Source organism: Rattus norvegicus, chromosome 3 (genome assembly GCF_036323735.1).
Source record: "Rattus norvegicus strain BN/NHsdMcwi chromosome 3, GRCr8, whole genome shotgun sequence".
Taxonomy (NCBI): Eukaryota; Metazoa; Chordata; class Mammalia; order Rodentia; family Muridae; genus Rattus; species Rattus norvegicus.
In genome coordinates, this window is record NC_086021.1 from 96329839 (window position 1) to 96343420 (window position 13582).

Genomic DNA, 13582 nt, shown 5'->3' on the forward strand with positions numbered 1-13582 from the left:
ACTAATCCATTACTTCTTATTCGTTGATGTCCTATTATAAGTTCATTATGCCTGTCCAGGTATAGTGATATACAAGATATTACAAAAGTTATACGGCATTGAATTTTATTAATAGTTCAAACACATAGTTCATTTGTATTTTTAAGAAGTGTTTTTAAAATAAGGGGAGGTAACATCACAATTTAGAAGATATGAATCATAAGGAGACAGCATCACAATCAGATGACTTCATTCATTGTAGAAGACTCACTTATTTGTGTCCTGAAATAACTTTTCTTCTCCACAGCTTCTTCATAGCATTTGTCATCTCTGAGTTTCTCAGAGTATATATCAAGGGGTTCATCATGGGGGTAATGACTGTATAAAACACACTCAACAATTTGTCAATGGGGAAAGTTTTAGCAGGTCGTGCATACATGAAAATACAGGGAACAAAGAATGAAACAACTACAGTGATGTGGGAGCCACAGGTAGAGAGAGCTTTCCACCTCCCTTCCTGATTAAGGCTCTTTAGAGAGTACAAGATGACACCATAAGAGATGAGTAAGAGTAGAAACACAACCGTGCAGATCAGCCCTCCATTGGCCATCACTAAGAGGCCAATGGCATAGGTGTCAATACAAACAAGTTTTAGTAAGGGGTACATGTCACACATAAAATGATCAATGACATTAGGACCACAGAATGGTAGTCCATATATAGTGCTGAGCTGAATCACTGAGTGCAAAAATCCTCCAATCCAAGATAATATCAACAGCACAACACAAACCCATTGCTTCATGATAGTTGAATAATGCAAGGGCTTACAGATGGCCACGTAACGATCATAGGCCATCACCAACAGAAGAAAAACCTCTGAACCACCAAAAAAGTGTTCTGTGAAGAGCTGAGTCATACAAAATTTAAAGGATATTGTGTTTTGGCTGAAGAACAAATCTGAAATCAATTTGGGAGAAATGGCGGATGAATAAATGATATCCACAAATGACAAGCTAGCAAGAAAGAAATACATTGGTGAGCCCAAGCTGTTACTGATGGTTACAGTCATAACAATGAGCATATTTCCCACCATGGTCAGAATATAGGAAAGCAAGAAAAGAACAAAGAGTCCTTTCTGCACCTTTGGATTCTGTGAGAGGCCCAAGAGGACAAAGTAGGTTACATTGTTCTTTGGTTCCATTTATTCTTTCATTGGTTCTGATTTCAGACATGAAAAGACATTACCTACAAAACAAAGATCTCCTTAGAGTATTATGACATTAGTGCTTCCTTATTCATCTGTTTAAATATACAGATAGAGAGGGGGGGAGAAAGAGAAAGACAGAGGGAAGGAGTGACAGAAGAGGGGGGGAAAGAGAGAGAGAGAGAGAGAGAGAGAGAGAGAGAGAGAGAGAGAGAGAGAGAAGGGGGGAGAGGGAGAGAGAGAGACTTAAGTCAAGATCACTGTTATAAACATGTGGATTTCAAGTCATTTAAGACAAGGTTCCATGCCCTAAGTAATTTGATGCATAATGGTGGGGTCAGCCATCAAAAAACAGCTTCATAAGCATCATTGCAAACATTTATGCTCCTCCATAGGTTCATAGAATTGAGATTTCTAAATCCACAAGGTCTGGGAAAACTTCTCAGAGGGAGAAAGTTTACATGAGTTTAAAAGAAAAGTAGAGAACAACAGAGAACAGAAAGGAGATTCCATGAATAGGTTCACCTTATGTGAAGTCACAAAATAGAGTGATCACTCTTAGGGAGACTACAAACATAAGATAATAAAATTGCTGTATTAGTTACTAGCTTTGCTGTTTTAAGAGAATGAATCTATTCCTTCCAGTTTCTAATAATATGTTCATTTTTATTTGAGACCTCAGCCACAGTTACCTTAATGTCCATGGATCTGAAAACATGTTGTTGAGGGTGTGTGTGCGGGAGGGTGTATGTGTTGTACATTCTACAACTCTCATCTTTCATTTCTTAGCCCCAATCACCTTTCCATGTTCATACTTCATAATGTAGTCTCTTTCTTCAAGGGAGTTTCAAGTTTTCTTATTTGTTTGTTTTGTTTTGCTTTGCTTTGTTTTATTTTGTTTTGTTCTGTTTTGCTTTAATCACGAGTGCTAACACTATTCCGTCATCTAACCATGACCTAATCTTAAGGCTATTTCTGCAGCTTTAGATTGCAGCTACACTTTTTTCTCCAACTCTAAACATGATTTATTTTATTTTGTATTTCATTTATAAATACAAATTTTAAAATGCAATATGCTTCCATTCATATGAAACTTGAAAACAGCTAAATTAAGATTGCATAAACAGATTACATGTTAGTAAGTTGTTAAAAATTGTATAAATGACCTAGAATAATAATTTCAATTAAATAATACGAAATTAGGTGGAAGATAGATGACTCAGAAGTTGAGAGCATCCACTGTTCTTCCCAAGAACTCAAGTTATCTCATTTCAAACACAAGCATAAAAAATCATAATGTTCTAAGAATATGGCATTATATTTAGGAAGAGGAATTTGGGGAATTCTTGGGGATATTCTATTCTGATCATTTTGTGATGTTTAGAAATATTTACTTTATAGCATTTCATTAAACTTTTCATTCTTTCTCTGTTATTTAACTTTATAACTATATTATATATATATATATGCACTATAGACAAATAGAGACAGAGAACACACTAAAATATCAACACCTTTACATGAGTTAATAATTGTTTTACTTTTCCTGTATTTTGTAGAAGTTTTTCATTACCCAGTGTCATTATTATTTTGCCATATTTGCTAACCCTCAGTAATATGTGATCAGCATTTAGCTTGTTGCATGTTACTTTGAGGAGCTAGTTATTACGAATTCTATTTGAAGAGCCTGGAGATGTTTGAAAGGGAACCAGGATTAACCATTCCCATTGTACATGTGTTAAATGACTGAAAGCAGGTTATGAGATAAATTTATTTCTGAAACATGGTGGACTTTTAATACTTAAATTGAGTAAATTGATTAATTGGTTTGTAAATAGGAAAACTTTTGTTATTCAAGTACTTTTTCTTGTAAGTAGCTGTCATCAAGTCCAAATAATGTATTTAAAATGCTAAGCATTTAAATTTAACTGAATGTGTAGCAATTAATTTTTCTGTGTCATTTTATGTTCACTGGGTAGTACAGGAGAAAAGAGCAACACTTCTTAGTACCTAAATCATCATTCCTTGGCAAGAGTTTCTGTTAAAAAGAAAAAAAGTTAAAAGAAACACAAACTTGGATTTGGTAAGTTCTGCATGCTAAAAATGAAAAATCAAGTAAATACAGTGATAGAACCTACAGCAGGCCATTAGGAAACAATCCGATCCAGTTCTCTCCCTAGTATATCCACCAACAACTTTGCATTGATACAGTACTTTTCTTACCAAAATTTCTTACTTTTTTTGGCAAGTCTCATGTAGCCTGGATTGATCTCTGACTTGCTATGTGTCTGAAAATGGACTTGAACTCTAGATCCTTCTACATCTACCTCTCAAGTTCTAGAATTATAATAATGTGCCACAATGTTTATCTAAATTTCCTTTATAATAAAGACATCCAATCATATGTTACCTTGCATAAAAAATTAACACTATCACAAAATAAAGTCACATTCTGAACTTCTATAGGTTGCAAGATAAGCATTTTGGATGGAGAAATATTTGACTCAACTGGACCAACCTTCTTAGGAGCTAATCACCAGGAAAGAAATAAAGCATTTTTGATTATTGGGAAAAGACAAGAATCTAGCATAACTGTCTCCTGAGAGTCTTCATCCAGCAGCTGATGGAAACAGATGCAGAGACCCACAGCCAAACATCAAGAGAAGCTCATAAAGTCCTGTGAAATGGTAGGGGATAGAGAGAGTGGGTGGGTGGTGGGGGAGTACCCTTATGGAGTCAGGGATTCGGGGATGGGATGGGAGTTTCTGGAGGGGAAATGTAAAGAAAATATCCAATAAAAAGATGAAAAAAAGGATATAAGCAAGCAGAAGAAGTCCAGGATACTATAAGAAGAATCACAGAGTTAACTAATCATAACTGGACCCCTGCAGCTCCCAGAGATGAGACCACCAACAAAAGAACGTGTCTGTGCTGGACCTAGGCCCCCTACACATTTGTAGCAGATGCACAGCTTGGTTTTCATATGGCTTCCCTAACAACTGAAACTGTTATCTGTCTCTGACTCTGTTCCCTGCCATTGGATCCCCTTCTGCTAGCTGGACTGCCTGGATGGACCTCAATAGAAAAGGTTGTAGTTAATCCTGCAGAAACTTAGTGTCCCAGGATAGGGTGCTACACAATCGAGGAGTTATGGTGGAAGAGATTTCTAAGGATGGGACTGGGAGGAAAGGAGGGAGAGAAAATTGTGATTAGGATGTAAGTGAATAAATAATAAATAAATAAATAAATAAATAAATAAATAAATAAATAAGGAGAAAAGACCTCAACATATAAATATATGGAATGAATAGTAAGAAAACTATGATGTTTTGTGTAATAAAATGTGTGACCCAAACTAACACAATCTCAGATGTCTAACAAGGTCACTGAGAAGTTCACTTAGCATCTTAGGTATTCCTCCTTTTCCCAACCTAAATAAATGTGTAAAGTACTCCAAAGTAGTATGTCTCATTGTTCTCTCTCCTGATGTCTGTATTTCTAATTATATATCCATTTAATATTTGCAAAAAGAAATTTGAAATTGTTGAGATGAATCCCTTCCCTCCAGGTTTTCTCTACTGAAATATTACTGCTCTCTTTGGTATATGTCACTACAAATCCTGTAACTATTCTTCATTCCTTTGCTACTTTCATATTACTTTTTCATCAGTTTAAGAAATCCCATTGACTCTCATTTTTCATTTACTCTTTTCTATAGACTAATTTCAGAGACTGGAAGCATGTCACACAATCTAAAATGGAATGGTGGTAAATACTGTACAATCTGTGATGCACAACAAATGGCTATAAATACACTTATTCCACGATGATGATCAAGATAGAATTCCAGACATCACAAAGAGTCAATGTCTTACATTTATACCCAAGGTTTATACCAGGGCCTCATATCTAAGTGCAGGAGCTTTCACATGGCTGAGGAACCACTTTTGCATGATTCTTCTACTTTTCAATTTGGAACTATAGCTTTAAGACATAAAATAAGTCCTAAAAATTTCCTTTGGCTTTCTAAAACTATATGCATTGCATGTCCCATGTAATCTGCCAGTAACTGTGTGGGTCCAGAAGTTTCCTTGGCATATTAATTGTAATAAACTTGATTAATTGTGTAATTAAAGTGTATTCAGTTCTAAAGTCTGATTTGCACTACTAATGGCTGAAGTCTTACCTTTTGAGAGCTTCTTTGCAATTCGAAGGATTTTTTACTTCATAATAGAATAACTTCTTCCATCCAGTATGCTCATAAAAGCCAAAAAAGCTAAATTAGTTCTTGAAGATAATTTTGAAATAATGTGGTTTGTTTTCTGGACTTTTAAATATTTCAAAAATTCATTGTCTTCATTGTGGAACTACTTCAAAGTAGTTACATAATGCAAATAAAAATTAAAATTTGTATAGTTTAATAACAGCCATTCAATTAAACCACATAATAAAACAGCATCTAATCTTCATTACAAGGAATATTTTTCTCTCTTAACCTATATCTAGTAACTTCAATAAAGAATTCCCCTTCAGACGTTTAACCTACCTCTTCTTCTGTGTTGTTATAAACAAATGCACACACTAGACACTGAGAGACATCATTCTTATGACTTCTTTAAAGCATGAATTAGGCCAAATAAATCATTTCCTAGTAATTATGTCAGTTATAAAGAGGACTGCACATTCTGTCTGGCAGAAGCAAAGATCACCTGATGGTTTTATACCTGACAACTGCACTCATTGATTGTAGATTCTGGAGTATGTCCAAGGTAGACTCTTAATGGAATTCTCTGTGATTTCAAGTATTATGACAGATAACAGTTAGATAAACAATGATTAATATCATTATTAAAAAGTTTCTTTAAGTTGCAATTAATAGGTGAGATGAGAATCATCTTTTTAGGTAGCTAGAACATTGTAAAAGACTTAGAATACACCACAATAGAACATTAAGAAGGCCAATGCAATGTCTTGGATTAATTTTCCAACACTGAAGGAATAAATAAAGGAAAAAATAGTAGGAAATGATGAACTAGAGGAGAGGAAGAAGAGGAAGGAAATGGAAGTAAAATGCAAGAGGAGGGAAGAAGAGAAGAAATAAGAGAAATGTTTTGGGTCTCTTGGAACATTTGTTATTCTTTATACTTTTAATTGATTTACAGACTAGCAAGTTTTGTGATGATGTTTTCATATAAGTTTTGGTTGCTGTTGGCTTTTCTCAGACTTTTTCTCTTCATCTCCCTGCTCCTCACCCCTGAGCCCTACTTATAACATTTTGCCTCCTTTGACTTTCATATCATGTGAATTCCTTTACCCTCCCTAATCACTCCCCTGTTGAAAACTGCTTCCCCACCCTCTCCTAGCCCCTTTCTAGTTTCTTGGAATCTGTTCGTGCTCATTCCCATTTATGTACATATGTAAAGATCAGAATCTAAGCCATGCATATGAGAAAGAATACCCGATGCTTGCCTTTCAGAGCTCAAACCGCATCATCGTGTTCTCCAGTTCAATCCATCTTCCTGAGAATTACAAACTTTCATTTTTCCTTATGTTTAAATAAAACTTTGTTGTATGTATGTACCATATTTTCACTATCCATTCATCCATTGATGGACATTTGACCTGCTTCCCTTTCCTTGCTAACTTTTTAAAAGAAAAACTTTAAGGAAAGTAAATATCAACAGATATAATCAGTTTAGGACAGTTCTCAAGCTATGAGTTGTAACCCCTTTGAGGATTCAAATGATACTTTCACAAGGGTCACCTAAAAACAGCAGAATTATCAAATATTTACATGATGATTCATAACAGTAGCAAATTACAGTTAAGAAATAGCAATATTTATAGTTGGAGGGTCACCGAAACATGAGTAACTATACTAAAAGATCACAGTATTAGGAAAGTTGAGGACCACTAGCTCAGGAGAAAGTGAATTGGTGTGGAACAGAAGACACTCACTGTAGTGAAACTACTTTGTATGATACTATCTATGGTACTAAATATGTATCATGATACATTTTTCCAAGGCCACAAAAGTATACCACCACAAATGAGTGCCAATGTAAGCTATGAATCTTCAATGAAAATAATGTTGTTATGAACTAATCAACTGCTAATGCCTAACCAGTGTGATATGGGATACTGACATTGGGTACTATGGTTTGAATGTCCCACGAATTTTATGTATTAGAAACAGTGACACACTTGAGAGGTAAGTGTGTTACAAGTCAATGAATGAATAATGCTTTGAAACCTAGAGTTGCATTGTGAATGAGTTCCTATAAAAGTAAGAAATAATATGTAGCATACATTATATAATCTTTATGATAGCACTATATAATGTGGATGAACACCTTACATCATGCCAGATACACCAAGTGTACAAATCTTTTGTTGTTGTTGTTATTTGATTTTGTTGTTGTTGTTTTGTTTTGTTTTTGCCTTTTTATAAATGTAAGTGACTTGGGAAGTGATTGTGTTTGGATTTTATTTGTATCTATAGAGCTAAGTGGTCCTCAAATCAGAAAAGCAACACCCCTTCAGATTCATGCCTATGAACATGCATTCATGGTCTCAGCACTAGCAACGCATTTTCCAGAAAGCCTACTCTATGATATGTCCCTCAGCAAATAATCCCTAGAAGTTCACTTCACTCTGTGATTCTAACCCTCCTAGTAGCTTCGTACTTTGTACATATAAACCACTGTGTAAAACGCTACAGATGACCCTGTATATTTAAATAAGAACTCTGGCTGGTAAACAAAACTTATCATAATGGATCCATTTTAATTTATTAGCAAGAATCAAAAGTGCTCAATATTGTAATCAATAAAAAGATCTCTTTTTAAAATGAATTTATTCTGAGTTTCAAATGGACATTATGTTCATTTATTTAGTAAATATTTGTGCTATGCCAAGTCTAGGTGTTAGAAAAGTGGTAGTGTATGAAACAGACAGTGCCTCCACTTTCATAGAATTTAGAAACCAGATAAGATAGTCAGATTGTTAAATGTTGTTGAGAAAATATTAAAGTTGTGTGTAGTGGCTTAAATAATGAAGAATGGCTTTACATGAGTGTTCAAGGACCACTGAGGGAGTAGGAACCTAACTACAGAATAAAGAGTTCAGAATACAGCCTTTTATTCCACACTTCATGAAGAATTAAAAGTTGCAATTGTCACCAGTTTTGCTATGAAAAGTGCAGCCCAATAAATTATTAAATAATACAATATTGTAATCAGCAAGTATATTATTTCTTAAAGTGTATACATAGTCATAGAGCATTTGCTTTGATTCATCCAGAAAAAAAATATACCGCAAATGAAGATATGTCTGTCAACAACAGCCCTTTGCTTTAAAATACTGGAGCTATGGCCTTGGAGTATTTACTTTAATAAGAACCCTAATCAACTTTGATAGTACATTAAAGTTGTCAAGCAAATGAGCAATGTATAAATCTAACAGGGACATTTTAATAATCATATTTAAAGGATATCATTTTTTAGAGAGTTTGACATACTAGCAATGCCCTTTAGCATAAGTAATCACTATGCTCAGAATCTTAAGAATGATGATTTTTTCTCTAAACCATTTGAAAGATAGTTAATTTATATTATGTAATTCATGATTTCTCAATTTAAATCAACTTGGACACAGAGTTTCTTCATAGCATTTTTCACCTCAGTATTTCTGAGGGTATAAATCAAGGGGTTTAGCATAGGAGTTATCATGGTATAAAATACAGCCACCGCTTTATCAATAGAGAAGGTCATTACTGGGCGCAGATACACAAATATGCAAGGCACGAAGAATAAGATGACCACAGTAATGTGAGAGACACAAGTAGAGAGGGCTTTGCGCCTTCCCTCCTTGCTGTGAGATTTCAGAGCATCGAGGATGACTACATATGAGATCATCAGAAGTAGAAAGTTTAACAGGCAGATAAAGCCACTGTTGGCAGCAACAAAGAGACCCAGGTTGCGTGTGTCCATACAGACAAGTTTCAGCAAAGGGGTCAGGTCACACATAAAGTGGTCTATGACATTGGGACCACAGAAAGGCAACCAGACTGTGAAGAGGATCTGAATGGTTGCATGAACAAAACCTCCAGCCCAGGCCACCCCCACCAAGAGGCCACACACAAATCTGTTCATGATGATTGTGTAGCGTAGGGGTTTGCAGATGGCCACATAGCGGTCGTAGGCCATAACTGTGAGCAGAATAATCTCAGCAGCCCCGAAAAAATGCTCCGCAAAGACTTGAGTCATGCATCCAGTGAAAGAAATGGTTTTCTTTGCAGAGAGAGAGTCGACCAGCATCTTTGGAGTCATGGATGAGGAGCAGCAGCCATCTATCAGAGAGAGGAAAGAGAGGAAGAAGTACATCGGGGATCCCAGGGCTCTGCTGCTGCTGATGGTGACCATGATAAGCAGGTTGCCAGCCAAGGTGAGCAGATAGACAATGAAAAATACGACAAATGAAAATATCTGAAGCTCCATGTTCTGAGTCAAGCCCACAAGGATGAATTCGGTGATATTATTCATCTTCTCTATTGATTCAGCTCATCTGACAGATGAATGTCCTAAAAATAAATGTCATACCCACACGCTTAAACTATGGCCGCCTCTGTTCTTTTGCCTTTACAAAACAAACAAACAAACAAGCAAAAAAACAACTCCTAGGAGGCCCCACACTCACGCATATTTGGAAATCACTAACTGGACTTAGTGGGTAATTAAAAAAAATAGTAAGTGTATGAAGTCATGAGTGGGACATATTGAGAAGTATACGGGAGAGAATGGAGGTAAGGAGATATACATGGTCAGATTTCATTGTATACATATATAACATTCTCAAGAACAAAAAACTTAAACAAGTACAATGTCATAACAACTATTTCCTTTTTACTTTACTTTTACATATAACAGTGAAAATATGCTTATTCTACTTATAATTTCCTCCTATGTTTTCAATTTTTAAGTCTATAAAAAGTGTTATTTCTAAAGCTAAAAGAGCACACTATCATTCATGAAAACTTAAGAACCAATCCATGGTGTGGCCAGATATTAGCACATAAAAGCTACACAAAAATCCATGCATTTTTACCTGAAAGTGTGAACCTCTGAGAGAAAAGTACATTTTTTTCTAGTTTTATGCCTCAAAAAAGACCCATGAACACTCAGAGATTCTTTCATGAGCCATCCTTATTCTTGCTTTACTTATCTATAATTTTCTTGGTGTCTTCAGCACACAAACTCAGAGGTCATGATAAATACCCATCACTGAAATCGTCTCGTGTTTATCTAGCAACATTCAGCAATACGATCCTTGAAGAAAAAATTTTGCTTACTGCATTCTAGTCACATTTATTTTTAGTAAGTCCTAGTAGTGGCCAAAACATAAATACCTAAAGCATTTAACTAAAAAGGGAGAAAGAAGATAATGTGAGGGAGAAAAAGAAAAGTACATTTTACAGTGTATTTAAGAAAAAGAATGGTTGGTGAACTTAAAGTTCCAAGTGTACATTTTGGAATCCTACATCTATTATTATTAACTACATAAAATTTTAAATTTCAGTTTTAAATCTATTAACCTAAGGACAAATGTAGCTAAATTTACCATTATTGCAAAAATTAAAACTGTGTCTAATTTACTATTATTTTGTTGTATAATTTTACAGTTCTCATGGAAGTATTAATAGAATTTTTTCTTAAAAATGTCTTTGAAGACGTCTAAAGGATAAATATGAAAATATAGTCAAGGTGTGTGACCAAGACTTAAAAGAATGAAAGTCAAAAATAAAGCTCATCATATTAAAAGTAAAAAAAAAGCATCCTTTACAATAAAAATAATTTTGACTCATTTTTCTTTCTTATGTTGAAGTTATGCATTTCTGGATTCATGTGTTAAAGCCATTTGCCAATCCATAGAATATGCATTTCTTCCCCCTTGGCTGCTACAGCTAAAGGTGAAGGGTAAGCCAAGTTTACTATTCAAATAAATGCTTACCTGTATCTGTGGCTACAGAGCCGGCCTAGAAGCTGTAAAACACTTGAAGACAGGGAAGCAGTGTGTATGGAACAGAGAGAGAATAAATGGAGCAAAGAAAACAAAGAGTAAGAATAGAAAAAGAGAAAAGAAAGAAAAGAGCATAAAAGAAGAAAATTAGGAGAGAATGAACAGAGCTATTTGAGGATTCCTCTCTCTCTCTCTCTCTCTCTCTCTCTCTCTCTCTCTCTCTCTCTCTCTGTGTGTGTGTGTGTGTGTGTGTGTGTGTGTGTGTGTGTGTGTGTGTGTGTGTGTAGGGAGACCACAGGACAGTTTTGTAGAGTAAATTCATGCCTACCTTTCTTTCACCTTTACATGGGTTCTAGGAATCAAACTCAGGTTGCCAGACTTGCATTTTACCAAACCAGATTTCATTCATAAGTAGCTAATATTTCAAACAATTTTTTTTACTTTAAATCCAAAGTCTTATCAAATTCACTTGATCGTTACTGCTCTCAGGATTAACATTAGAAAAAAATCAGCAAGTGTGTATCCTACATCCTTCTAACAGACTAGCAAGGAAAGGGTTCAGTCTGCACAATTACATACAGAGTTAAAAACAGCAACCTTGCCATTAATTACAGGTGCAATAATACCTAAAAATAAAACTTTGAGTACCCTATTTTCTTCACTCTTCTATAAGAATTTGCCTTACTGAAAAATGTGTGCAAAGTAATTGTCATGTTGGTTTACTGTTTTAAAAAATAGTGTTTCTGTAAAAATAAAATCATGAGTAAAATTTGAAAATGGAGGAGAAAAATGTATGTTTATTCTACTTACCAACATTGATGTTCTCTGCATGTGTGAGACTTCGCATTCTAGCCCATAATGAACTGTCCCAGGTAATAGATATTGTGACACTGTGTTTAAATACATTTTATTCATGTTTTTTAGATTAGAATTTAATTACATTTCCTTTTTTTCCCTCCAGGCCTTCCTATAAACTCCACCCCACTCTCCTTTAAATTCATGGCCACTGATTTTGAACAGACAGGAATGGTTCCAGCATTCTATCCAGATCTACCTGTTTCTCTGTGAGACTCAGAGAAGTCATAGAATTTACCTAAATTTCATCCATTCTTTTGCCCAATAGTCCTGATTTGGACATTAGGTACTACGTCATCATTTTTAAAGCTAGCAAAGTAACACTGATTTCCATGTATCAGCAGCTGGTAAAGCATTTCATGGGTGAGAAGTGTCTTCAGCCAATGCTTTCATGCATTCACTTAGACTCTTAGAGCATTGACAGGAAGCTCAGTGCAGCACAGTTGGCCCATAAGAGTCAGATATCTTCCCCTCAAATTCCAGTTGTACCTGTACAGTATGGCTGAGAGGAAAGGCACTACCTTTGATATGCACTCAACCCAGAAGTCTTACCAACCTGTACTCTCAGTTGCTTAAATTCTTAGGACATGAATACATAAATTTTATGCTAGAGGTAACTCCACCCTGTGCCATTTTCACATGGGAAGAGCAATTAATTTCAAGTGTCAGTGCCAAAATGTCAACCTTTTATCACATCCTCCTACTGTCCCTATGAAGGTGAATAATACTGATTGGGAATTTATCTACAGTGCGGAGCTGATAATCAACCTACAATCAGAACCTGAGTCATTTATCTCAGTTTTTCTTCAGCGAATTTTATTTAAATAGCTAAATGTGACTGTGTTGTGAGCAATCAGCTGCTTTTGGTTAGAGCCCAGGCTGACATCTCACAGGAGAAGGGTGATTAATTACTGTTATTGTGACTGACTGACATTGTCAGCCTGACAACACAGATCTGGAGAGGGGAGGTAGTAGTGCCATGTGAGGAACTTATAAATAAAGGATAAATAAAATGACATGGAAGCAAACTGTCTAAATACCTATATTCATACTCACAGACAAAAGTGGTTCCTGGTCATTCTTTTCTTAATTAATTTCTTTATACACTTTACATCCTGATCTCAGCCCCACCTCCCTCCTCTCCTCCTAATCCCACCTTTATAAATCCCTCCCCACCATTACCTTGTCCCCTTCTACTCAGAGAAAAAAAAACCTACGTGGGTAGCATCCCTGCCCTGGGACATCCAGTCTCAGCAGGACTAAGCACATCATCTCCAACTCATGCCTAACTAGGAAGTCCAGTTAGAGGAAGAGAATTCAATGGAAGACAAAAAAGTCTGAGACAGACCCTGCTCCAATTGTTTGTGGACCCGCATGAAGACCGAGCTTCACATCTGCTACAAAAGTATGGTGGGGACCTAGGCCCAGCCCCTGCATGCTCTCTGGTTGGTGGTTCAGTTTCTGGAGGGCCCAGAATAATTTACACTATAAGTCTTCTTGTGGTATCCTTGACCCCTCAAGCCTGTT

General features: G+C 35.7%; 2 protein-coding genes across 2 annotated transcripts; both read right to left on the reverse strand.

The window, feature by feature from the left end:
- Nucleotides 1-250: 250 nt before the first annotated feature.
- Or4a47 (olfactory receptor family 4 subfamily A member 47) lies at nt 251-1180 on the reverse strand. The gene has a single exon (NM_001001067.1). It carries the CDS (start codon nt 1178-1180, stop codon nt 251-253), a length of 930 nt encoding a protein of 309 aa, NP_001001067.1.
- Nucleotides 1181-8814: 7634 nt separating this feature from the next.
- On the reverse strand, nt 8815-9726 carry Or4c58 (olfactory receptor family 4 subfamily C member 58). The gene has a single exon (NM_001000362.1). The coding sequence runs from the start codon at nt 9724-9726 to the stop codon at nt 8815-8817; it is 912 nt and encodes a 303-aa protein (NP_001000362.1).
- Nucleotides 9727-13582: the final 3856 nt, after the last annotated feature.

Bases quoted from the DNA above. Each gene is read 5' to 3' on its own strand.
- Or4c58 (NM_001000362.1), bottom strand. From the start codon at position 9,726: ATGAATAATATCACCGAATTCATCCTTGTGGGCTTGACTCAGAACATG.
- Or4a47 (NM_001001067.1), bottom strand. From the start codon at position 1,180: ATGGAACCAAAGAACAATGTAACCTACTTTGTCCTCTTGGGCCTCTCA.